Source organism: Anas platyrhynchos, chromosome 16, assembly GCF_047663525.1.
Source record: "Anas platyrhynchos isolate ZD024472 breed Pekin duck chromosome 16, IASCAAS_PekinDuck_T2T, whole genome shotgun sequence".
Classification (NCBI taxonomy): domain Eukaryota; kingdom Metazoa; phylum Chordata; class Aves; order Anseriformes; family Anatidae; genus Anas; species Anas platyrhynchos.
The window spans coordinates 7564346-7591590 of NC_092602.1; the positions used below are offsets into that span (position 1 = coordinate 7564346).

Here is a 27245-nt window from a genome sequence, read left to right on the forward strand (position 1 = left end):
CATGTTTGCCATGTGTCTTATGTTTTGATCTCAAGCTCTGTGGAGCTGCAACCTTCTCTCTCACACTCATGTTCTATTCCGTTCTTTTAATACCATCACCATAACACATCTGTGACTTCAGCTGTGCTGTAGTATTTCCTTCCTTGGTCCTCAGGAGTCTGTCTCAAGAATCAAAGAAGTACACTCATCGCAGGAAGACACTATCAGGGTCCCTGCTGTTTTCCTCTGCGATTTGACTCTTGAAGAGAAATCGTGATCTAAGGGTTAAGACTGTAAGTCACAACTTTAGCGTGAGAGTTGTGCATGACCTAGCATTTGGGACTGTGGGCTAGTGATTGCCTTCATCCCTCTGTGAAATGGAAACAGCAATTACAGCACAGTGTTTCCCCAAGCCTTGCTTCATTTTAGTTTCAGTGAAGAGCTTTGGACTCCTTGGAAAGCAGGAGGTATGGGAAGAGATGGTATCTAGTCTTTGGAAGTCTGGTTTTGCTCCCTCTGCAAGAGCAGATGATATGTGTAACATTCAGGGATATTCACATGGTTTGTTTCAGTATTAACATTTCTATCCTATCTTTTTCATCACTGACCTCCCCAAACTAAGCACAGAGTTTACTCACCCACTCCTTGTGGTAGGATTTCAACAACTGCAGTAAGAAGCTGACATTATTTTCACTCTCACATGAACAACTTCTTGCAAGTCAAATTGTGCCAAGCTGTTAAAGCCGTGCCCGCACACAGTTAGCTGCAGACAGACAGACAGACCAGAGTGTGGACTTTTCATGAGGAAATGAGCCACCAGACCAGCTCTCAGGTTGTTTCGTATTCTCCACCTTTCTGCATGTACACTCTTGCTCAGGCCCCCCATCTGAAAAGGAACTATGACAACCACACATGCAGGAGCTCCCCTCAATGTAAAAAGATGAGGGTCTTTACTTTATTTCTCCTTTATATACTTTAGCTTTTGCATTACAGTTAATTATTTGGACTACCCAGAAAATTATTTTTTTTTACTGCAGTTTGTACTTTGTTTTTCCCATCTGAACACAGGTGATCCCCTGAAGTGCCTGTCCTTAAGGCTACTGAGAGTGTTTCTTGCACCTGTGCTACCTAAAGTTCCTGATTAGCAGGTAGTGCTGTCAAAGGTCAGAATTTCTGATCAGTAATTCCTTTTAAGATTAACATGTAAAGATAAACTATAAATCTCTTTACCTGCAAACTTCATTAATCTGCTTTATCCAGGTTCATTTGCTTATCCAATGCGTGGTGGTGGTATGACTGCCTGGCCTATACAGGCCAGGGTGACTTCAATCCTGCTGGCCCCAGGTGCTGAGTTCTGCTCCCCTGACTGCTAGAGCACAAAGAATTTTAGAGGAGCAGATTCTAAAACATACCTATAAATTCACCTTTAATATTGCTATAAAGAAGTGTCTTTTGGCTTAACAGTGCTATACAGAGTTCTTACACCAGCAGACAGTTAAAAAAGCTTTTAAAGTTATGCTCCCGTTAGTGATGGAAGTCCCCAGATGAGGAGAAAAGATGCATTATTTTTAAGCACTAGAAACGATGGAAAATAATTTACTTTTTAATCCCAAAGAATGACACTTGCCAGATGCAGGGGAGCTGAACAGTAATATAGGAGGTCCTGCAGTTGCCTTTCCAGAATGATAGTGCAGTCTGCAAGTAATTAAACAACAGAAAGCAATACCCATAATTCAACAGTATGCCTTAGCTATTATTTGGCAATTCTTTTTCTCTTGAAATCTCTTATACATAAATATGAGCTTAAAATGGAAATTACTCCTACCAAGTTTTATTTCATTGTGAAATATTCTCATACAGCAATATGCAACCATATTTGTAAAAAAAAAAAAAAAAAAAAAAAAATCTCTCACTGCCAGCCAAAGCTGACCTGCACTCTCACAAAGCCTGCTATTTTGAATTTGAATGTGCTACCTGGTATGTGGGCAGCAGGCCCCAGGGAGATGATACACCAGTCTGGCAGCTCTCCATTCCATGAGGCAGAAGGGTGCTGACAAAGTGAAGGGGATTTAGAAACCAGCAGCTAGAATGAGAAAATACAGGATTTTTATTTTTTCTGGAGAGATTCAGAAATGAGTATTTTTATGACAAGACTGATGGCAACCCTCAAAGTAACCCCCACCGATCACACAAGGAAACAAATTATCGGCTGGCTATCTGCTATTTCCGAGCACTTGCAGTGTTCTCCATGCCCAGGCTGGCAGAGGAAAGATGGATTTCCAGAGGTTTTCCTGCTCCAGACAGCCCCACAGAGCCACTTCTCCCAGGAAGGTTAACATCCCTGCGCAGCTCCTATCCTGTGCTAGTCAGACACTGCTTCACTTTCTGAAAACTATTTCAGGAGAAATGGGAGTTTTGAATAAAAGCCACTTGGATTTCTCAAACATATACAATAAGAAATTACTTTTTAAATTCCCTTTTTCTGTGCTTGTTTCTTCCTGAACACCCATTTCAATCCATAGCACTTTATTCTGGTGAGTACTTAGCACATACTATCATGCGGTCTAGTAATAAGAAGCAATATGTGACTTTTCCAGCTTGGACTGATATGGACAAGATGAGAAACAAGAATGTTTCCAAGTACGATCCTATTACTGGAACACACACACAAATCTCACCCTCCCTAACCCCTGCCTGGCCTCTTTGTCCTGATGCCAAAAGATCAGGCATTTACCTTCAGGCTTAAGATGAACACGTACAAGGTAACAACGCTCTTTTTAAAAACAGAACTGTCTAAAGAAAGAGAAGTAAAGAAATCAAGTTTGGAAACATGAAAAAGCAGAAAGATCCTGGGGAAAAGCACTGACTGACTCACACTAATGCAGGGTCCCTCAACCATGTAGAATGAGCTTCAGCTAACCAGGAGCCACTTAATTACTCCTGTTCAGTGGTTTTCCACCCACATGTTTATCATAGTTCATGCTGCTGAAAAGCACTGAGGAATCAGCTCAGAGATGAAAGGCTGCTCCTCTCATAGGTAATGGGTGCTACAAAAGCTCATTCTGAAAGCTTCTGTGCTGCCCATATCCAGATGCCTCCATCCAGAGGCATCCATATCCAGGATTGCCTGCCTCCTCATGGTGTGACAGTTCATGCCCCAAGAAGATCCATACTTTGGATTAGTAAATAAAGAGATCCTTTAGCACCATCTGAAAGGGCAGGTTTGTTTAGTCAAAATACCCCAAACCAAAGTCCCTCAAGGTTGTCCATTCCTTTATCCTAGGGTAAGAAACTAGCAGTAGGTGGAAGGAAATTTTTGCAAACACAGCCTGTCTGAAAAGTTTGTGTGGTTGAACAGGAGATTCAATCCTCTCAGGAACCTCCTGAGCAAGGTTATCAACCTCTCGCAGTCTGCAGGCTCCTAGCAGTCTCAATAGCAAAGGCAAAAGGACACATCACTCCAACTGCAGCCACTTGCAGCATCAGCCACAGCACAGCCAGGGCAAGTTTTGAAGAGCTCAAGAGCCCTGCAGATGGCACACAGGAACATTCTCCCCTTCTGGCACAGCAGGTTCCTAAACAGGCACAGGAACAAGCTCATCCGTACTGTGCACATCCACTAGTCTCACTTTCTCTAATGAGGGACAACAACAGGCCAGATCTTGCACAGACGCTAAGGTGCTGCCATTTACACCGAGTAGTTAATGGGCCCTAAAGATTAAAATAATTACACAAATCAATGTGTAACTAATTAAAAAAAAAAAAAGAATCCTGTACTTTTTGCTTTCAAACTTTGTGTTCCCAAGAAGTAAATCAGGCCTCTCGTCAGATAATTTATAGAATACCAGTTTCCATAACAACATAATTGCTCAATGAAGCAAAAATACCTGGCAGAGTTGCCATTGTCATGAAATAATTGACCACAACAGTGAGTGAAGGAAGCTGCTTCACAACAAAGATTGCTTCATGTCAACATGGTCAATTCAAATCTAACGATGCTAGATCAAAGACCATTACTCCCTCATGAGTCACTACAAATCATAGCACATACAGAAGAGGCAGAGCAAGATGGTCCTGAACAAATATTTTTTCCTCACAGTCACATCTAATCATTTAATGGTTGCAGAACTGCATGGTGGCCAACAACACAGCAGGTAATTTTAGGACCTAATGGTTTCCTATAGAGAAATACAAGCAAGAACATCTCTCTCAGTTTGCATCTCCATATGAGCAAAAGCACAGGATACTGTTTCTTTTTTTAAAAGGAGTGTTTGTTCCAGAAAGACTTGTCAAATATTGTCATGCTGCAAGATTCAAGAGGGGGTAACTCTCACCCACTGAAAAAAAAAAAAAACCTGCTTCATTGAAAAAAGCCACTCTACCTGTTGAGCTCCCATGAACCACAGAAGCAGCAAGCCCAGGGCCAGGTCTGTGTGTACATGCTCTGGCCTAATACCTCTGAAGCAGGCCTGTGGAGCCCAACCTGTTTGGCCCCGTCCCAGGTCTGCTCTGGATCTTATGCCCACCGCGTTCCTAGGACAGTTTTTGTTTCTTTGCGGTTTTTCCAAATGAGAAGGCTTGAAACAAGAAGTGATGCAGCAATCCATTCAAGTGGCATGTCTGTAGTACAATGTTAAGGCATGTGGTGCCAATCCCTACAGTCAGGACAAGTTTATATGTGGATGGGAGACCTCCTGAGAAAAGTGTTAAAGTATTGCCCCAGCCAGAGGGAGTCACTCTGGGCTCTCTCTGTGTCCAGAATCTGCCTGAAGCAAATCCTGCCATCAGTCACAACTGTTGTGTTTGGTGGTTTTTGTTGTTGTTGTTGTTTTTTGTTTGTTTGGTTGGTTTTTTGTGTGTGTGGTTTTTTTTGTTTGTTTGTTTGTTTGTTTTTTCCTTAGCTAGAACTAGTTAAGTAGCCCCAGGAGCAAAGTACCACATACCTCACCTGGCTCATCAGGGCCAGGAGTAAAACCAAGTCAAAATTCCAGTGCCATCTGTACCCCAGTGAATTGAGCTGGCCTGAAACACTGGCCATGCAGCTCCACAGGCTCTAAGTAGTTGTGCTTGTTCCCGGCACTGTCAGCTTTGCTCTGGAGAGATGGCTCTGGCACACTTCCAAACCTCACACCTGAAACAGTGACTAAAAGCTGCAGTACAAAGCATTTACACCTCTAACTCAGGGATGTCTCAGCATGATACCTGCATGTGCCATGTAACAAGTTGAATCCATTACCCTGTTCTTTTCCCTTTGCATCCCTTGCTCCTTACACCTTGGCAGTAAGGTGAGCACAGTCTGGTGTTGGCTCTGCCCTTAGGCAGGCCTGAGTCACTCAGGCCATGCGTTCATACCCTTAAGCAGCCAAGGGATTTTTCCCTGGACTTTGTTGTTATGAGTCACCTTGATGTCCGAGTGCTTTTTCTGCTCTAAGTGACGTAATATTGATAACCCTGAGGAACAACAAGCTTGATGGGAACTCTGTGGAGATCTTGAGCCTTGGGAGGAACTAGGACGGTCTTTCAGTTCACTACACGTTGCTTGGCTAACACTCCTAACAGCTTTTTTTTTTCCCCCCTTCTGTTTAACCAGAAATTTCTATTCTCTCCTCCCTTATCAACCTCTACAAATACGCTTTTCCATCCTCTATTTCTTCTCCCCAACAGCAGGGAGAACCTGGGCACACACTTACCCAGATAGCTTTGGACATTACAGAAGCAAAGAGAAAGTAAGGTCACACAGGAGTCTTATCTCCGGCTTTGCAGTTCTGGCCTGCTTTAAAAGCAAGACACGTATTGCCTTTAATTATTCATTTGGGTAACTGCAACCTCTGAGCAAACTCTCTTAGGCTGCCGACTCTTCTTGCTGCCCATCTTGCAGCAGCAGGAAGCTGTGGGACACTGAAACACCTCAGCATGCAGGTACACGAACCAGCAGAATAACTAAAACATTTGTCAGAAATAAAGTGCAGTAAAGCAAAGAGAAAAATAAAGCAATTAATCATTCAAACAGATATGAGAGAGAGAGAGAACGGCAAAAGGAAGCTGATAGCTTGTGCCGTCTTCCTTGGAAGACTGTCAGCCCACTGACAGGAAGATTAAGGATGCTGATGGGAACTCCTCTCTCAGTGCAGTTAGCTTTAAAAGCATAGGACAATAATCTACTTTTACAGGCCTGTCTGTGGCTTTCCCACAATGTGTCTTTTGCTCCCGTTACTCTAAATAATAAAGGATGATCCCTTGCAGTGCTTCATTTCTGGCTGCTGCCCTCACAGCTGAGGTGGAAGTATTGACTGGAGCACTTGAGCATTTATTGGATTTGCAGCTTTTCTGATGTGTTAAATATGTTTTGTCCTGCTTAACTCATACAGCTCTGTGTACGCCAGCATTTGCTGGTGTAACCACCAAAGGTCCAGACCCTCTGCCACACTTCCTTTGTGAGAAGACCAAAGGGTGAAATATCTGGAAGGCAGAATATTAATTTCAAAGCACTGGTTTTAACAATGTACTTGACATTGGGCTTGAAGAGCCTGCGCAGCTCTCAGTTCACCTCTCCTTGACCCTCTTGGGAGGACAATACTCACTGCCATATCCGCAGCTTAAGCTGGATTGTCAGTTCCAGGAGCTCACTCCTTTAGGAACCTGTTTAACGGAGAGAATTGCACTGGCAGATTGCCCTGAGTGGCTCCTTGAGTTAAGTTCTCCATCCGTTCCCCTGTCTTAGTTACTGAATTGGGTAATCAGGGGTTGGGGAAAAGCAAGAAGGGGAAATTATTTAGCAACAGAGTCAGTGCTGTCCCTTCTCCCTGTCCAGTAAAGGCTAACTTTTTGCTACTTGCTTTTCTTTTACAGCCCTGTAATGTTTTGCCTGAGCAGGAAGAGAATGAAGAACACAATCTTATACCATCCTCTTGTACCAATGTTTATTTTCAGCCTTGTTTCCTAGTACCACAGGGAAGGCCTTCATACATCCTGTACCTGTAGGGTAATGCATCAGTCACTTGCTCTGTTCTCTGCGTACTTGAATCAGTCTGTCCTTCCTGCAGCTTCAGAAAGGGGCTGTGCTATCATCATCCCTGTAGTGATTTCAATGTTGAAAGATAATTTATGCTGTACACACAGGAACCTTCACACTGCGAGAGCCTCAGCTCCTGAAACACCTCACCTAGATGTCCACAAGACCTGTCCATTATTCGCAGTTCTTAGCATCCACCTGGTGAAGACTTATACCAGGCATAAGCAGTGCAGAAAAAAAAAAAAAAAAAAAAGAAAGAAAAGCTTGCCTCTGACTCGTTTCCCTTAACTCATTCGTCTTTTTTTCTAGGCTGAGGTTCTCCAAAGGACACACCAAGCCTATCTGGGGGAAGAGGAGCTGAAATAGGTGTCAGGTGTCTGTAGACAGAGGTTGTCTCAGCTCTCAGCCAAAATTCATTTTAGAATCCTAATGGATAATGCCACTGTATACCTGTAAATACACTGTTGTATCCTTAACTGTTTTCTTGGCTATTTGATGGGGATAACGCATACAACGTAAAACACCAGTGAAGTTTTAAAAGTAATTAATATATTTCTAAAATGTCAAATCAATAATTAAATTCACTAGATTTTTTTCTTGAAATGCAAGTCAATAGCAGGTCATGCTGTGACCAAAGCTTTAATCCAAGGTTAGTGTAGATAGCACTGCTACGTTTTGCAGTCAGTAGGCTCCAAACGAGCATTACGGTTGTGTAGGTGCCTGACCGAGATGGTGGCCCATCTGTAATACACAGCACTGATTTACATCTTCATGCAGGCAATAGCTTTTTTTCCCTCCCCATCCAAACAGATGCAGCTACAGGGTTTGTTTCAGGCTTTGTCTGAGGCTTTGTCTGAGGGATTAAACCATCTCAATATAATCCCTTTTTGTTTTATATACTGATAGAAGCTTTAGAGATGAAAATTAATGCCACAATGGATTTCATTAATCACACCAGGCTTGGTTTGCTGTAGTAGGCACATCCAGCAGAAGGTGCTCACAATCAGTTTAAACATTAAACTCCCTCCTCTGTTTAAATACTGCTGATCAAATCTCTGACAGTATGGCTACCGCATCAGGGCAATGGGATTCCTTTAAAAGCTGTAGATCATCTTGCCTTATGGCGAGTCCCATTTCCAGAAACGCTGGCCCCATTTGATCACAAGGACAAAAGCTCTAACAAAATCAGTGCCTGGGGAACTGCTGGGAGATAAAGGAGGAGTCACCTCCGGGTCGCCAGCAAGAAACAGGGTCCATAATAGCCAACGGTCACCATTACAAGATGGGGGCTGGCAGGATGAGCATGGCATGAGGTAGCAGGTCTCCACCTGGGTTTTGGACAGCAGGTGTTTGCATGACAAAAAGCACCACTAGCATTAACTGCCGCCACCAGGACAAGAGACAACAATGGATGAGTCCTACTAGCTGGGCTATTGGGGTGCATCCACCACAGAGGGCTACATCCCGGTGGCAGATGGCCAGAGGGAAGTTTGCATTCCCCCAATTCTTGCTCTAACCGTTAGGAATAATCTGCAGCTCTCCAGGGACCTGGGTCTGACATGAGGCAGGAGCCAGCCATGCTAGAAAACTGCACCAGTCCTCAACCATCCCAGCCAAAAACAGCCTTACGACTGATGCGTTGGGCAGCTGCATGAAGATGCACATGGTCTAAGTGAATCCTTTGTGGAGGGAAAACAAGCCTCATGGAAGTAGGAGCTAGAAGTAAAAGCTAAAAAATTGTTTCTTTTGACAAACTTCCAGAAGTCAAAACTACAGCTTTCCTTTCAAACGAATCTGTTCAATCACTATCAATTAGAGCATCTCCTGAAATTAAACCACCAAGAGAAACTGAGGAAACAGTCCAAGCAGATGTAACACTCACACTTCTACCCTGCCTTGCTCTGCCTCAGCCTCCCCTCCTGTGGCAAGTAGTGCCTGGATCAGAGGGGAGAAATGAAGTCAACAAAAACAGAACTGAAGGATCAACTCCATGGAGCTCAGTTACCTGGCAATCCTCCCTCTCCCTGGAGCCACAAGTGCACTGAGCACAACTGACTACGACTCCCAACATTCCTCGAGGTCGCTCTGAAGGTAAATGTTCTCGGGGAACATCCAAACCAATCTGAAATTGAAAGCAAGCCCCAGTGGCTGTTGGAAGCTGTAGTCAGCTCTCCAGGGGCGAACTACCGAGTAGAAAGGCTTGGAGAGCTGCTCCCTGAACCAAAAGAGCCCGGCTGGCAGCAGGCAGGGAGCGCTGTGCCCCTCCTCGACCTTCCCAGTACCTACCCGCGGGGGCTTTTCCTCCCCGTGCCCTCACCAGAAGCAGCCAGCTGGGCACGGTGCAGAAGCTCCGCTCCCTCCCCAACCCCCCAAGGGCACCCCAAAAGGCCGATGAGCTGGGGGGCTGGGGGGGGGAGCCGGGAAGGCGGGGGCCGGCGGCGGCGCTCCCCGCCCAGCAGCGGCAGCCGCGGGCCGGGCGCGGGGGGCGCAGCGGAGCGGTGGCGGCGGCGGCGGCGGGGGAGCCTCGCAGGGCCATGTCGGCGCCGTGCCTGCCCCTGCCCGCCGCCGGCTCAGCACCGGCGGAGGCGGACAGCGCCGGAGGCATGGAGCCGCCCGCCGGCACCACCGGGACCGGGAGCAGGACCGGGGCCGCCGGCTTGGAGCTGGCCCTGGAGGAGGAGCTGGCGCTGCTGGCCGCCGCCGGGGAACCGCCGGAGCCGCCGCCCGTCGCTGCTGCTGTCGCTGTCGCCGCCGCCGCCGCCCGGGACCCCGAGCTGCTGTCGTTGATCCGGCAGAAGGAGAAGGACCTGGTGCTGGCGGCGCGGCTGGGCAAGGCGCTGCTGGAGCGCAACCAGGACATGAGCCGGCAGTACGAGAGGATGCACAAGGAGCTGACCGATAAGCTGGAGGTGAGGCCCCGCGCCGCGGTCCTTTCCCCGCCCGAGCCCTGCCGGAGCTCCCTCTGGTCGTGACGGGGTCTAAAAGCAAGGGAACGAATTAAAAATAACCCCCCGAAAGCCCCGAGGCCTGGGGGAGGCACAGCACGGCCGGGCCGGCCTGCAGCGCCCCGGCCCCCGGCTGCTTTGCCCCAGCCCCCGGGCGAGGGCACGGCCCGGAGCCGCCTCGAAGTTGGGGCTGTGCAGCAGCAGCGAGGTGCTGGGCATGTGTCAGCCTCCTGCTGGAGCTGAGGCATTAGGCAGGGCAGGAGATAAGCCCTGGTGATACGGCTCTGCTACCCGGTTGCTCTGAAAAATACCTACAGGAATGGAGATGTTTAGCTCAACCTCCGGGCTCCTGCCATTTATTGATTTTTTAAGGTTGAAATGGAGCTGTTACAAAGAAAAGGACTGGTGCTGGCAGCTGCTTTTGGAACAACTCTCCTGCACGACAATGCACAACTATCACCCTGCTCCTTTCTCAGAGATACTCTTGAAATTTCAATCCCTTAGCAAGTAATTCAGGGTACAAGAAAAGCCTCACTCACCTTCCTGGAGAGTTTGAACAATACTGGGTTAGCATTTAGATTTCAAGTCACAGCCCCTGACCCAATCTTTCTGCACAGCCCTGCATATTTTTGTTCATCCCTCATGGACTTTCATCTCTCAAGTTCAAGAGGATTCATGAAATTAATGTATGGCCTTTGTTCTCAGACTGTCTTCTTCCCAAAAGGGGAAATTTCTCTCTATTACTGAACTCGGCACTTCACGCTGGCTGGTCCCTTCCTCCTTGCAGGGAAATCTCTCTGCATTTACTATTCTGGTAGAAACAATAGCAAAGGTGACATTTGCTCAAATTGTTATTTAGCAGCACTATTTATCAGATTAGAATTTCCCACAGTATTAAAATGTGCTGGAGTGAATGTTTTCAGGTTGATCTTTAAGCAAGAACAGACGTATGTGGCATTGTGCTGACGTGGTTCCCCTGACGAGTTGGAGTAAAACCTTTCCTATCGTTAAAGAAAAATGCACAACTTCAGGCGCTTCCTGGGCTGCTGGGAGTCAATTCTGGAGACTCAAACACCACTCACTGCTCGCAAAATGTAAAAGTGAAAAGGAGAGGGGAAAACTAAGAACTATGGCTTTAGAGTACTTTAACTAACATTCCCCAAATGGTTCCCTCCACTCTTCTGGGCCCATTTGGAAGGTGAATGAAGGGGTGATAACTGCAGCCAGTTGTTTACATTTTTCATCCTACTACTGTAGCTCTAACTTTCCAGTTGAATAGCAGATTCCTGTTTTTCAGGCTATGCATCTGATAGGAGCTATCTGCTTACAGGTCAGGTTTTTTCTGCTGGGTTTGGCAGATCCAAAACTGTGCTACTTCACACACACACAGAACCCAACCTCAAACGTTAATATTCTGTAACACAAGCCTTGTAAGACTCACCTCTGCTGATTAAATGTTGGCCTCCTCCTGTTGCCACTGAAGTAAACAAAATTTCACAATAAGCTTTTCAATTTTGGAGGAAGGCCCCACGTGTTACTTTTATCCCTACACTGACAGCTTTCTGATGATGACCAGAAGCAAAACTCAGACAAGATCCTTAGTGACAATTGCACCTCACGTAGGGGTGTAGGAGTACCACTTAAGAGAGATTTCCTCCCAGGCAGCAGCTCAGAGTTGGTTACAAGAACTCAGTGAAGCCTCTCCAGTTCCTAACAGCCAATATGCTGGCCTGTGCTTCTGGTACTTTGCCTCAAGACTCTGCCTTTGCAGTGTTGCCACTACATTGTCGGTGAGAAACATCTCTTTTTCACTCTGTGCTTAGGTTTGTTCCCTGGGGCAGCGTGCACATGGTAAATGGTACCATGGCCAAATCAGTTCTAGTTCTGCAGGTGTTACTGAAGTGCAGCACTCCTACCATAGACCTACTCTGACAGCTTTCAGTTCAGACCCTGAATTCAAATTCATTTATAAACAAACTTGAAGTCCTGTAATAAATTCTGATATGTAATCTCAGTTTTACCCTCCACAAATGACTAAAACAATTAATTCCTTGTTCCGTTGATACCAAGAAGCTTGCCCCACCTAAGCGTTTTTCAGTGCAGACCCTCTTTGTCAGCTGGAAACTCCTCCTTGCTCCCAGCTCATTAAACAAGGACCAGCCCAGCTCAGTCAAGTCAAAGAAAACCTGCTTTCGGAATTAAATACCTTCTAGAAAACAGTTCCACACAGAAATCAGCGAGCAGCTGGTGGACAGAGAGACACTTGTAAAACATGAAACCCTCCTACTGAGGACAGCAGTTTGCCCTGTCATCACTACATGACAAAAAAAAAAAAAACTATACAGATCTGCAGCTGTGCAGGTGCTGGGGTGAGGGCAGGCAAGGGAAGATGGCTGCAGAGAGAGGAGGCAGGGGGGATCGGTCAGCAGGTGAGAACTGGCTTGTCCTCCGTCTTCACAACAGCCTCTCCATGCCCCACTGCACCCTTCCAGTCTCTCCATCGTGAGAGAACAAACTTGCTGTTCCTCTCCTCCCTCCAGCTCCCGCCTGTATGATGGCTGCTTATTGGAGCCATACGTAGCACGGATTTTCCCTTGCAGTAAGGCACTAAAGTGGTTTTTAAATGATTGGCAAGGCTTACCAGTGGCTTCTAAATCACATTTGAGTATGTCTGCATGCACCAGGGAACTTCAGCTGTGCTGCTGCTCCTCAGCAGGCTGAAGTTTCATCTTCCATTTAGAGAAGGCCCTGGATCTTTCTGAACGTTGCCTAGCAGTGAAAGAGACAGAGCTGTAAAACCCAGCATTTCTGTGTGCTGCTGAAAGCGAAATTGTGGCTGCTCCAGCCACGCTTAGTTGTCATAGGCCTGGTGCTAGGATCTCCTGCCTATTGCATTAAAAATAATTATAATACTGCTGAGTGTTTGCAAGGAGTACTCTTTCCTTTTGCATCTGGTAACATTGGGAAGTATTTTTGTTTTGGGCCAGCGTTTTTTTGTTTTGTTTTTTAAATCAGCCTTCCCTCATATTTGAGGGCTTTCCAGACAGTTCTATATTTGTAAAATAATTTGGAAGGGCACAAGCAGGGCGTTGCTGTTCTGGAAGGGATCTAGAAGCTTTGGGGATAAGATCAAGGAACATGGCATCTGCTGCAGGGCAAAAGAGGTGGACGATCAGTGATGACACAGGCCAGAGGCTGCTGGAGAAGTGCAGAGCGTTGACATTCAGACCTGCTCAGGAAGGTGACAGAGACCCTGCCAGGGAGGCTGTGTGTCATCAGCAGTAGGCACCCAGGGGAAACAGCCACCTCACAGCCTAACAAGCAATAAAAAGCCACTTCACATAAATGCAGTGCAATTTTCCTTCCCTCCTAGCAGCTTTATTTTCCCCTCCTAACATAAGCATCATGGGGATTGCTCACTGGAGGATGATAACCTCAGAAAAATGGGAGAGTGATGCCAGCTCTGGGCCCACTGGGTTTCTGTTTGCTGAGGCACATTCCTAAAAGGCTCGTGAATCTGGTAGAGAGTAACCGCAGGTTGTTCTGGGGAACAGAAAACAAATGACAAGGAGAGGGCTCCTGATCTTCTAGTTTCCCTACTGATCTTAGGACACAGCCATGTCCCAGTCTGTGACCATTCAACAAGTATGCACACGGCTTCAGTCACCAGGGGAAATCCAAGCTCAGATTTTCAGAGCAGAGATTCCTTCAAAAGGGCACAACAAATCTGTTTTGACCTGATTTGCAGCTCTGTAACAGTCAAGTCCTCATTTTACTGAGCCTGTAAAGCATCCAGAAGTTCCACCAGCTTCATGCTGTCCCTTATATTGCAACCAGTCCTAAAGTCACCAGACCTGAGAGTTGTTCCTGAAAAACCTGCACCCCAGAATGAGCACATGCAATGAAACTACTTCATTATATCCACCGCCACCCCAGAGGGGACTGCATCAAACAACGGAATTACTGTGGACTATCAAACCACCAGGCAACTAATTAGGTCAGGAACAGAAGAAGCAAATGGATAGATGATTCAAGTTTTGTTTGTAAGACCCCAGTGACAAGAAAGATGCCTCATCTAGATTCCTCATCAGCAGGAAGGATACAGTTTTTGTAATTTTGACTATAAAGGCAATTTTTTGAAGAGTTATGCCACTGCCCACTGAAATACTGCGTTGGAGTTAACATAGGCTCTGCTAAATCAATTGGCCTGCCTGACCTATATTTTCCACTTATTGACATGCAGCCTGCTTTACCCTTTTGGCAGTTGTTTCAGTAAAAATTCAATGCGCTGATCTACAGAGGCCAAGGACAGGCCACGTGCTGGAAATTGGAAGCAAGTTTACTGCCTGTCACTTGTCCTGACATGGGATGGGATTGCCACCTCCATGGTACTAGAGTGTGACAGTGCCATTCTCCTTCCTGCATGAAAGGAGGCAGTGCTAAGCACAACAGAGGGGAGGGAGGGAGCATTCACTTCTTTCCTCCCTTCCTAACCTCTTCTTCCCTCTCCCATTATCTAGCACCTAGAACAAGAGAAGCACGAACTGCGGAGGCGATTTGAGAACAAGGAAGGAGAATGGGAAGGAAGGGTGTCTGAACTGGAAAGCGACGTGAAGCAGCTGCAGGACGAGCTAGAGAGGCAGCAGGTTCACCTGCGCGAAGCCGACCGCGAGAAGACACGGGCTGTCCAGGAACTCTCCGAACAGAACCAAAGACTCCTGGACCAGCTCAGCAGGGTGAGTCGCCGCGGCACAGTGAGGGCAGGCACCCAGCTGCCCCGGGAAGGGCTCATGGCTTGGCTCTGAGCAGCCTTTCTGACAAGTGAGTGGGAAAGATTGCTTAGGGAGAAGAAATGGTTCTGCATCCACGCAGATTACACCAGTGCATCTATAAAACACACTGCCTTTAAACTGAATTTTACACCTTTAAGGAGCGTTGCATTTCATGCTTTGGGGATTTGAGTGGTCATTTAACTCATAGATACCTTTCTCAGCTGGTTGTATCTAAATCTGCTTTAACAAGTCTAAGTTTATGAACAGGCTAAACAAATGTAAAATGAGAAAGACTTTTCTCATTTGTGACAGGGTGAGAGGCTCTTTGCTAGCCTCCCTTTTTTAATATCCATTGTCTATGAAGTTCTTAAATTGAACATACTGTGTTGTTCCAAGAGGGTGTGTCACTGCAAATAATTTTACCATGTTTAGATGTGTGAGAACCTCCTGAAATTCCTTGGAATGGCATGTTTCAGCAAAGAGCTTAGCCTCTGAATGAAAGAGGATTTATAGTAAGGCTGCTACAAATCAGCCTAATTGACTGGCTGCTTCCAGCATGGGTTTCTTCCTGAGAGCAAAAGACTTAACGGTTGCTGCCTCCTCCCCCAGAAGCTGACCTGTCTTCTAGAATTAAGAGTCCTGTTGTTTTTTTTCTCCCCACTGGACAGTCGGTACAAACCGTAATTTTACTGCTTGAGAACACAGTAACTGTGGCACTGTGGCAGATGAAAGCATTTTCTCACCAGTTGTATATTCCCCAAATTGCATAGAACAAAGACACACACCACAGATGCATGCTGAAGAGGCCTGTGTAATGGTAGGACAGCATATTTCAGACCAGATTTGGTCAGGGGTGAGACTCGGGGGCTGACACAGATGGTTCTTAAGGGAGGGTCAAGAGCTCAGTTACAATTCTAGGACCAGAAGACTGAAACAGGCCAAGCACACAGGTCTGTTCACTTGCTTTTACTTAACCTGAGCACAGTTTCCTCTGCCTCTGGAGGTAAGAGGTCTTCAGGATAATGCTCTGTACTGGCACTTGAGGAAATCATCCCTCAGTCTGCTGCGGTTTTCTTGTCAAGCACTGAAAAACAGTCACTTTGTCTGGGGATTTGATTTTTACAAAAATATTTCCTCAGCTCAGGAGAGCTGCTAAGTTTATGAGGGCTTTTAAAGCACTGTCTCCCAACCGTAGCTAAAGAGGATCTTTCACCTCTTCTCCGGACAGAACCTCTCATGTACAACGTGGGTAAGAGGTTCAAGCCAAGCCCTTGTGATATGTTACATCTTTTATCTGGTGTTCAGGACTTGGCTCTCATCAGATTTGGTGGCCCACAGGGATTTTCTGTGTGTGCACGATTTCCATCATTGGTTAGGAAATGTAAGATTTTATGGTCCCAGTGGAAGCATAAACTAGAGACCAGCCTAGAAGGTAGAAGAGGAAAACCAGACAGCTTGCTTTGGGCTTTAAACAGCATGGGATTATCCTCATATGACACTCCTGCTGCAGGAACCTCTCACAGCCCAGCTGCTCAGACAACCTCTCTGCAAAGCCTTGTGCAAAACAACCACCAAGTTAGGTCTTCTATGCAGTGGCAAAGCACAGCTTTTGTTCCCTTAGATCTCCATTGCTGCCAGAAATAATCTTAATCACTCACTTCAGAATTACTGCATCCCAAAGTTGCTTCCAGGTACTGCCCTCACTGCTCCAGTCCCACCCAGCTCCCAGCATTGAGTAGGAGACAGTTGTTCCACAAAGCACAGGTAAGGCAGGGTAGGGAAGGTAAAGTAGCAACTTACACTTGCTGAGGCTTCCCAGCCAAGATCAGTGCTCATCGAGTCTGTCACCTGGCTAAGAATTGCCAGTAACTCAGGCACCACAGTGGATATAGCTGGAGCATAAAAAGCTTTCCTAGAGCCATAAAAATCTGAGCAAAATGAAGCCAAGTTGGGAATGGTCTGTTGTTCAGCCAGGGCTTTGGTTCAAGCTGTTAAAAATCTCAGCATTACATTAGCACTTGATTACTGGGTGCTTGTTACCCACATTTGCTGCTCCATGGTGCAATTCCATCATGCTTGTCTAGTTTCTTGTTCTGAAGATGGTACATATGTAATGCTTGAGGCAGCAGTAGTGCTTAGATCCTGGCCATCCACACAGCTTTGGCTCCTGCTACTACTTAGACTTTCAATAAATAGAAGGACATAGAGCTGTGTAGACATGCTTGCCTACAGCCACGTCCCCATAGCCTGGAGCCTTGCTCAGGATCATGAGCTGAGCACTGGCAGAAGACAAACCCTGCAAAGGAGCACTATTTTGGCTTCTGTGAACTCAGAGGTGTTGCTGTTATCCCCTCTGCATTCCTGGTTCTGAATTTTGCATCTCAGTGCGTTGTTTGGGAGGAAAGAGTTAAGAGAAGCCTGTGATAAGGCAACAAAAACTTCAACTCTACCCTTATTTACCACTGAACACCCTACTAGAGGCTTCATTCACAGGAGTACAAAGAAATGTTACTCTGGTATGAGACATTCTACAAGATAGATACTACCTCTTTAAAATCGAATTTCTGTGGTTTAGCAATTAACAGCTCATGGCCCAGTTTCACAAGACGTGAGCATCTCTCCAGGGGAAGGCATTCCCTTGGCACAAGGATCTACGTGCCGAACGATGGGCTCAGCCTCACGACCTACTAGCCCACATGGTCTTGCTTGCTTCTTTGGGAGTTCCCAAGCTTCAGCCCCTTTTACCTCAAAGCAGGGCAGCATCCACCATCTCCTTCATCCTCCTTCCTGCTTCAATACTCTTTTACTATCTAATTAGTCCTGTGATTTTTTTTTTTTTTTTTTTTAATAAAAATAAAAACTTACCTTCCCCAGAAAAGGGCCAACCCCACACTTTTTTCCCCAGTCTGAGCCTGGCACAAATACTAACCAGTCAAACACACACTCCCACACATCCACACAAGGGTAGCAAAGGGACCCAGAGAGCTCTGCCTTGCAATTCAGTTGTGGGACTGAAAATTCCATCCCTGATTCTGGCACTAACTGGTAAGGAAAACGCAAGGATAGGGATTTTACGTCTGTTCCAGTCTCTAAAAATGGTGATAACTGTCTTGCCTTAGAGTTGCCACAAGGCTAAAATAAGGGCTATAAAATGACTTGAGGTTTTTCGATGAGATGATCATATAAGAGAACTTTACATATCTAATAATAGTAAGTAGGTTATAAGGAACTTTGCCTCCTCTTGAAATACGGCCTTCAATGTGGTTCTCTGCTTCTAACAGAGCAGAGACACTGCCCAGTTACAGCAGCATTAAACTGTATGGAAGTGAGGTGGGATCGACTGGGAGCTCAGTGAAAGACATGACTCAGATGCGGAAGATTGAGTTTAAGATCTCCACAGTAACCTTTTTTTTTTTTTTTTAATTTTGTAAGTGATGATTAAAGCCCTGTTCTGCATGTTCATTTGATTCCCCTCCCCCTGTCTCAGCACAGCAAAGCATGTAGGAATTCTCAGTAGCGCATCCATACGGAGCCAAACACTGATTTTACAGAGGAAAGCTGCAGAGAACATACACTAAGGTACACACTGCTCACCATAAACACTCCAAGTACAGGAGGCAAAGCGCAGTTCTGCTGAGAAAGTCGTGGCTTGGAATTACATGTTTTGTTTCCAGCTCCTTCAGTCTCTCCCATCTGTTTCAGTTCCTCATTTGAAAAAAGAATTTCGTACACTTTCTATCCTTATAAGCTCAAAAATTATGGGGGTGGAGCCACATAGGCAAAGATCTCCTCTTGTGTGCGCTCCCAGCAGCTCTAACACAGTAAGCCCTGTCCCCACCTTTGGGCTTCTAGGAGCTAGGAATACAACAATAACAAGCAGCTCTTTGCCTATAATAAGGCAACATATTACTACTTTGTCAGGAAGTGAATGAAAAAAGACTTTCACACTGTTTCTAAGTGACTTCACCAGATGGCTTTCCCACACACTTCCTGCTACCAGCCCTGGGCTCCCGTAGCTGTTTGCTGCATGGAGCTTGGGCGAGGATGTATCCTTCCAGTTCGGTTGGGTTTCTGCTATGGTGCACAATGCATAAGGAAGTAATTTCACAATGTTAGGCTCAGGTAGGTGTTTTTCATTGAAAAAAAAAAAAAGTCTCTTATGCAGCGGCAGGAAGAAGCGTGTCATCTTGCACTGCTGAAATAGCTCTTTGTGTTTAGAGAGGAGCACTCAGCCACCGCAGCGTCCCTCCGAGGGACCCTCAATCACCAAGTTCGTATATTCGCTCAGCATCTAGTGCCAGCACGCTGCTACAAAGAATGAGGTGTTTCAGTCAGTCCCTCTGGTACAGCAAGATGATCGGCCAACCCACACGTCTCCAAAGGAGGCTGGATTTGCTAGCCCCAAACCTTCCTTTCAGTAATACTGCAAGTGAAGGAGATCTGTTTCCAGCTCGGTGCTGTAATGTGCAGCACAGCTTCACAGCACAGGCAGACTTTGATTTGAAAGAAACATTTTAATTCAAGAATGAAACAGCTATTATATTCTCCTTTCCAAATCAATTGTGTTTTAAATACGTCCTTTGGTGGTCAACAACATGCCTAGAAAAAAAAAAAAGACGGCTCTTTTGTCAGTTATTGATTTGAAGAGCTTTTTCTGAATATTGTTTATTGGGTCTATCAGCATAGGAACAACGCTGAATTTAATAAATCCAGACTAATCACCAAAAAAGAAGTTACTAGAACAAGTGTGCTGGGCAAGATTCACTGCTTTTTCCATGCCAGAGATCTGTAGCCATTATGCTATGAGTTAGCTTGCCTTTAATTCCTTATTTCATCTGTACAGGTGCTTAATACAAGCTTCCTTATGTTTGTTTATTGAGTTGTCTGCAGTAGCCCAGCAGGGTGTATTGAGAAAGTCCATGCTTAGCGCAGAGGCAAGCAAGTCAGGCTCAACTTAAGCACTGCTCTGGGGCTTTATTTTTTTTAAACAGAAAAGCATCCTGAGCTGACCAAAGCTCAAGAATAGTTGCTTTGACTAGCCCCACACTTCAAGGCGCAGTCATTCCACTGAATTCTTTGGGCTTTTTTTCACCTGAAAGCATTCACTGGAGTTACTCAGAGGGATTTTGTAGAGTCCTGCAGAGCAAACCTTAGTTGGCATCACCTCTGAGCCATGTAAATTCAATAGGGCAGGGAGACTGCACAAGAGAAGGCAGCATCCCTTTCTGTTGAAGGGGCTGAAGCAACCTTGCAGCAGCCTAGGCAGGGCTACCTGTGTCCCAGGGCAGGCAGACAGCCCTTCCAGCACAGCTCTGTGCCTGGCACAAGGTGCAGTTACCCTACATGTGGTGGGCTGAGTAGGAATCAGATACCAGTACATCAAACCTCCTGTTATCCACACCAGGCACCCTCCAGCTCCCTGCCCCTTTGAAGCACCAGCAGATCCCAGCACTACGTAACCAGATCCCCTGTCTCCTACTGAATACTGATTCCTGCGCAGGCAGGAAAGGCTTCCTCATTCCAGCTACTTCTCCCCTAGCAGAAAGCACTTGTTAATAATTCAGCTTCGTGCCACATCAGGGCTGGAGTGCTGAGGCTTTCTATCCTAAAGCTGTAAATATAGGACGTGACTGCAGCTGCATTTTCTCACCTGCAAAGTCCTACAATGAGATGATTCAGTGCCCTAGAAGGTAATGAAGACATCCTGAGGTCACTGCTCAGTAGTGCTCGCCCACCAATCCATCTGGAGGAAGGAAGACAGGTAGAAAGAAAGGCTCAACCCCCCAGGGCAGCCTGACCAACCCTGCAGCACCCATTAACCCCATTTCAGGGCACCAACCAGAACAGGGCCATCCAGGAAAGGGTTACAAATTACTATCAAGGTGAAAAATGGCTACTGTGAAGGTGGCAGAACTACACAAATCCCTGCTCACAGACTAAAAGGAGAGCATATATGGGGCTGGATGGGACCTCATCGTTGCCCAGGGCAGTGGGACAGGCACCCCTCCATCCTTGGGGACCCCTCGGTGGTTGCTTGGTGACGGTACACCGCATCACGATGTTGCCATGGCGACTGGGTGTGATCCTACTGCTTGTGATGCGGGGACAGTCGGCGGACACGCAAGGAGACGCAGTTCTGACGTCTGAGGCGGGCGGGCGGTGGGGGCTGTGGGCTCGGCTCACTGCCGGGACGTGTCCCCAGCATCCACCACTTCACCTCCCCCCCCCCTTCCCCCCGCTTCCTCTGCTCACTGTGATTTTCCCCCCCCAAAAAAAAATCACCCTGGAGATCTTCCGGGCCATGGCAGCCCATTGTCCATGCCACCCGCAGGGAGATGCTGGGGAAAACGTTTTCTTGTCTTGGTAAGAAGAGGCTGTGTAAGCAGGTGAACCAACCTGTACAAGGGTGGCTGTGCCACGGCTGGGCATCGTCCTGGGCACCCTCCCTGCAGGTCCAGCTCGGGGGACACAGTGCAGTAGAAATGGTTATTTGTCACAATCACTTCACCTCTGCACCGCTTACAGCTCATCTCACAGCCTCGGAGGCTTGTGGTGCGGGGTGGAGCAGCAGGGACTGTCCCCAGGAGACATCCCCAGAGCCCAGACATCCTGTCCCCACTCTCAGGCTGCATATCAGCTGGAACGAGGGTGCAGAGCACCATCTAGGAGAACACATGTGACTGTTAAGCACCTGGTAATCAACTATACACAGTTCTTCCTTGCACTTCAGCTCACAGCCCTGCCTTCATCTCTAGCAAGTAGCTCTGGAGCAAATCTCAGGAGTTTCTGCAAGGCTTTTTGCCTTGAAAGATTTTCAGACCTTCACAGCTTAGTGATGCTGCTAGCAGGAATCCAACATAAGACTGAAATTGAACTTGATATGTGATGAGGAAATAAAAATCTGAATGAATCCCTTCCTCCCCTCTTACGCAGCACTAAAAATGTCAAGTGGCTATTCTGTTTGTGTCCAGGTCTTGATGCTTAGAGGAACTGCTTTATTATGCAGTAGCTCAGAGGTAGAGAAACGTGGGCAGAAAAGATTTTGTAGGAATATTTCTGCTTATTCACACTTGCTGTAAACACTTCCTCCAGGAGATTCTAGAAAGTAGGACACAGAAGGTGTTTGCATCCAGCCACTGCATTACTAGCTAGAACCAGAGCTAAACACAACTCAAGGCTTTGCAAATCTGCACATAAGAAAAAACAATTAAAAACATCTGATCTTTAAAGTGCCATTCTGGGTTATAAACTTTGCGCACCTTATAATGAAGTCTTTAAAATCCTTTTCTGTTTAAGTGTGATTGCTTTTTCTAAATGCAGTTTAGTAGACAATAGCCCAAGAGGGAAGTTTCTGCTACGCTGAAGGGTTTTTGCAGGCTGCATTAGGTGCTCTTATTATCCACAAAATCATAGGGGCCCCTTGCAAAAACAGCCTAGAGCTTAATCAACATTTTGTTTAGAACTGCATTTAGCAAAATCCAGTTTATTTTAAGCACAGATATGGGATCAGTGAGAGTCTTGCCTACTCCTGATGGATGCTCCAATACAACAGAGAAGGCTCATACTTGCCACTACCACCTGTGAGGATAGGAAATCCCATCAGAGATGGGAACAAGAAGCTGCCCAGAGGTGAAAATACAACAGGTAGCAACTGGCAGACCAGGACAAAAATCAAGTGACTTGCATTGCAGAGGAACAGGGATAAGAGGTGGCCCATAAGTAGATCAGGCAAGAATTTCATTTTGAAGAGGTACAGGTTGGCCAAACAATTTTATTAGGTGGCTTCCTATAGAGGCTCAGTTCTGTGGCTGCAGAGATTTGCACCAGCTTTCTTTCAGACAGGAAAGTGTCTGAGTGGGGACTGCCAAGACCAGAAGCATGTGGGAACATTCCCATTAATGGTTCTCATCATCTCCTAATTACTCTTTCCTGGAAGGCTTTAATGTTGAAGCATGTAAAGAGCCTTTTTAAAAGCAAAAATTACTTGGATAGGTTCAGATGGGATATTATTCTACCAAGATTAGTACATCAATGCAGATGGGTAATAAATATAGAGCTATCACAGGAACTGTTGCGTATTTGGGAATAAGCGGGCACCTAAGGCATCCAGCTCTCCTGAATTTGCCCTTTAAATACTATTCACTGGTTTCACTTTGCATTTTATCTGATCTAAAAGATCTGTTGTTTTGTCCTCATTGCTTTCCCTTCTGTTGTTCCCCCACCTCAGTCCTGGATACATCTCAAAAATGAGTTCAAACAAATTACCACCGTCCTCAGGCTGGTCGTTGTCTCCGCAGTCTTGTTCCTTGAGCTGATGTGAGACCATACTATTGCTCAGTTCCTTTGGGGTTAGCCTGGCTTCCACTTCCAGTACATCGAGAGGGAAAATTTAGCCTTGCTACTTCCCTTGCTCTCTACATCCTTCAAAGTCTGTTTCTGAATCCACTTCCAGACTTGGCACCGTTTCGTATAATGGAGATGTTCTTTTGGAAAGCTATTTCATTGGCAACTACTTAGCATAAGTTGTTCATGGTTATTTGTTAACAAAGCAGCATTGCAGCTGGTTGCCCACGCGCTCAGAGGAAGGAAAACCAAAGCCTTTTACAACTCAAGCAGAGACCAGCAGATTTGTTGCTCACACCAGGGCCCTGGAGCAAGTGCCAACCACAGGACTTGTTAGAGGAAAGGGACTACAGCTACAGAAGAGATGCACAGAGCCATTAGCTTTTGTCAGGTCAAGTGTTTCAGGACCAAGTAAACAGGTTTCGACAGAAGGGGGCCTTTGAGAAGTACTTAGCTTTCCCTTGTTACTTCACTTGATTAGCAGGTGCTTTGCATAGATCTTTTTGTGACAACAAAAAAAAAAAACTATGCACTGAGACTAGGCAGCAGTTGTCAGGGTAAGCCTATGAAAAAGACCCTAACAAAGGAAAATTTCCTCTCCATTTCCATTGGCAAGCAGCCTGCACAAGAGTTTGAGCCATCTTCATCTTACAGAATGCAGATGAATTTTTTTGTTATTTAATGTGTAGATTAGGAAATTGGGGAAGTATATCCCATAATGAAGTACACCACTCCAGGAAAAGGGTATTGGTGCAGACAATTACTTATAATTTAGGCTTTGTTCCTCATATCCCCTTACATATGGGGCAGTGCACATAAGCTGTAGGACAAGAATTAGTGTAGACATTAAGGAAAATGTTTAACTATAAGTTAGCTGAGCAGAACAGAGTGCCCAGAGATGCTACAAGGTCACCCATCAAAGGAGACTTTTGGTAAGTGGCCAAATAGTCACCATCAGACAGGGCTGGCCAGTTTTTGCCTTGATATTAAAAGAACTGGGCAAAATTGAGCCTGAAAGAGGCCTTCTCTATCTTTTTTTATCTGAGGTTTCTCTATCTTTTTTTAGAGAAAACTTTCATGAGGTCAGGTCTTCCTGCTGTTTCTGAATATTGAAGAAAAAAGGCAGAGAAGCCCAAAGAAATACTCACAAGTAATAGCTGAGCTTGAAGACTTTAGAACAGACTTGCATTTTCCTTCCACACAAGCATAAAGCAATAGAGGGGTCAAAATAAATGCAAATTGGGAAAGATTCAGAGGTAGATTCCAACAATTTCTTGAACACAAAGTCAGGTATTGTGGGAGTTGCATATTCCAGCAGATTTATGTTTCTATGAAGCCAAATGAGAAAGTCTGAAATGATACTTTGCCAAAATCTACGATCTCCTCTGAACAATGTGATATTTTTCCAAATAACATCCATTGATCGGCTATGAAGACGCACAGAGATTTGCTAACTCAAATGATTTCTGTAGTTCTTGCCTCTAATCCAGAGAGATTTATTTCCCTAGGCTTTACTGAATGTCGTATTTCACCTTGTGCACAAATTCTTCCTAAATGTTGTGCTTCTTTATTTCCCTCTCCACCTTAGCACCAGGGACCAGACTTCAATAACTAGTAAATATTCAAAGCTTTAAGTGCTCAAGGCAAATGCTCATGGAATTGATGATTGCAGTGGTACCTCCTCTTCCTGGGGCCTTTCTGTCCTTGAAGCACTGGGGCTATGGATGCTCTAGTCTCCACCAAAAGAAACCACTCTGAGCTGCGCCATATTCACCTCAGTCAAGGCAAGACAGACCAAAAAGCTGCTATTTAACCTGCTCAGGCTCATCAGGCTTGTTTTTGTGGTATAGAAGAATGAGCTCACCCCAGAGAAAGGTGGAGGAGGATGATACACACTTGGGAGCATCAGTTTTTCCTGCCAAAGGCAACTGCATGTCCCTGATGCTTTTAAGCTGAGTAAACGCAGACACCTTGAGGCCTCACAGCCAGCACCTGACCTTTACGTAGAGTCCATGCTGGACACAGACCCCAAAGAAAGCAAATAGAGAATGGTTCCACATAAAAGCAGAGCTGGAAGTAAGCAGAAGTATTGCTCACGAGCTATTTTCTTGACTGACTGAAATAGACACACTGAGCATCTGCTTTCACTACTTGGAACCCCTTGAAGGAAAAGCCAGGTGCCACTGCAGAAACATCTGAGATTGTGCAAATCAGTGGTTGCAATCTAAAAGAACTCCTCAAAACCCACCTACAGGGGATTAGCAGACTGATTTACTTCATTTAAAGAGGCCTCCTCCATTCCAGGCATTATCTGACCCAGCAGCTCAGAGCTACTTACTGAGATTAACTCTGGCACCACGAGACACAGTCCGTCAGCTGAGGGCTGCGCCTCTCAGTTGCTCCTTCCTTCCAAGGAAATCATTTTCATCAAGGCTTCAAAAACTTAGGAATTTCCTTTCCCCATCCTCCATCTCTCTCCATCAAAAGAAAGTATCAGACTAAAAAGGCCAAGTTGTGAAGGAAGGAGACAGGCAACCCTTATCCCTTCATTACAGGTCACTGCCTTGCCTCACAGGAGGGGGAAGATTTACCCAGAGCAGGGCAGGGCCAGACCATGCAGCTTTAGTGCTCTAGGTCCCAGGTGTTGGCCACCTCCATCAGTCTCTGTCCCTTCCCATGGCCAGGAAGTACATGGCTGATAAAATATTTTGCTGTGTGAGGCAGTCAATGCAGAAGCCTTTTCTAACAGCATGAGCTTGTTTGAATGAAGATATTAGCTCTCCTGCTTCCCTTAATCTCCCTAAGCAGATCCAATAAGCCACTCCAGGCCAGGGCAAATGGCCTAGTCTGACCAAAATGCCTGTTCAGACCCATTTAGCATCACACGTGCCATTAACACCCACCCAGAGCCAGCTGGCCTCTGTGCAACTGGGCTCACCCTAGGGACAGGGAAGGAGAAAACAGCTGGTTATGCTGGAAAACCATTGCCAGAGTGTACACGCATCTACGCCTATATATATACATGCACCCCACTTCCTCTCTTCCTTCCCCTCACATCACTCAGTGAACAAGACATTTGCATGAGACACCTGCTAGTATTTCAGGCACGTGAAGCGGATGGATTTCATTAAGGCTGTGTCAGCACCGCAGACTGCAACCGCTTGCTTATACCTCCAGGCTGCTGATGCTGCAGAGCGCAGACAGATGGGCAGCCATCTCAGCGCCACAACAGCCTCGTTCACCCCTTTGTGTGACAGCAGGTGAAGCCTCTGCTGCTGGAGAAGTTGGAAACCTCAGGGCCAAGTGGTGCTGCTTTAATATCACAGGGAGATTTGGGGTTTCTGCAGCTGCACACCTCCCAGATTTACCACAGAAAAGGCAACACTTCAAAGGCACGCAAATAATCGCTTTTTGGTGCATTCCACCAGCATCGTTAGGCAAATGTCCATAAATACCCTTCTCACATATCTTGTCTCACTGAGATTATGCTCGTCTCCCTGGCAACTGTCAGATGATGTATAATGCTAGCAGGGATTAGCCCCAATGAGCCTTATAACCCTCGTGTAAATTCCTGCTCTGTGAAGAGACCTGGCCAAACCCTCTTCTTTCCAGGCAATGTTAAGGTGTTGCCATAAATAATATTAAATCCAAGAACCTTTCAGTAAACTGAGTAAGGATGAAAACTAATATGGGGCTTTTTAAATGGTAGTATTTGCCATGTCCTCCAGACAAATAAGTTTGAGACGCGTGGATATACTTGGTGTCTCTCAGCTTGACAAGTAAAGCTGTATTTTGAATCAGTGCTTAAGAGAAGGCTTGTGCTGAAAACTTGGGCTCTAATATCTTTATCTCCTTTGTCCCTGGATGCCAGTGGGGATCATGCTGGGAAATTCCAAATCCCCACAAGAGCTTAAACTTATGCTACACTTTTTTAACCTATTAATTTCTGAAAACTAACCTGGATCCAGGTCAATGTTTGAAATCCATGTGCCTACTGACACCAGTTGCATCAAGACTTCCTGCCCCAGCAAGCAGCTATGGCCTGCACCTTATGCCCCCAACCCCACTCCTCAAGTAGATGTGACCAAAGCATCACACCAAAGAGGTACAACCTCACCACCACTGCTTTCTGCGAGCGGAGAGCATTTCTCTGGGTAACATACCACATTTGGGTCTAGTGAAGAAGTTGTTTGT

At 46.0% G+C, this 27245-nt stretch overlaps 2 protein-coding genes across 7 annotated transcripts in view; one reads left to right on the forward strand and one right to left on the reverse strand.

Annotated features, from left to right (window-relative positions):
* The window catches only part of CIT (citron rho-interacting serine/threonine kinase), a 122277-nt gene that overhangs the window by 86292 nt on the left and 8740 nt on the right, over positions 1–27245 (reverse strand). The window contains exon 1 of one of the 3 annotated variants that reach the window (XM_072024275.1): positions 618–757. The exons of the other annotated variants lie outside the window; for them this stretch is intronic. The gene's annotated coding sequence lies outside the window, so the exon portion shown is untranslated. Of the gene's footprint in view, positions 1–617; positions 758–27245 lie in introns of those variants that run through there. 3 annotated transcript variants of the gene reach the window in all.
* Positions 9023–27245, forward strand: part of BICDL1 (BICD family like cargo adaptor 1) — a 52219-nt gene continuing 33996 nt past the window's right edge. Inside the window, exons 1-3 of one of the 4 annotated variants that reach the window (XM_072024299.1) lie at positions 9023–9082; positions 9787–9900; positions 14457–14672. In XM_072024299.1, coding sequence (XP_071880400.1) covers positions 9850–9900; positions 14457–14672 — 267 coding nt within the window. In that variant the 5' untranslated portion in view covers positions 9023–9082; positions 9787–9849. Of the gene's footprint in view, positions 9083–9311; positions 9901–14456; positions 14673–27245 lie in introns of those variants that run through there. The other 3 variants (XM_027469914.3, XM_072024298.1, XR_011803743.1) reach the window with 3 other exon arrangements.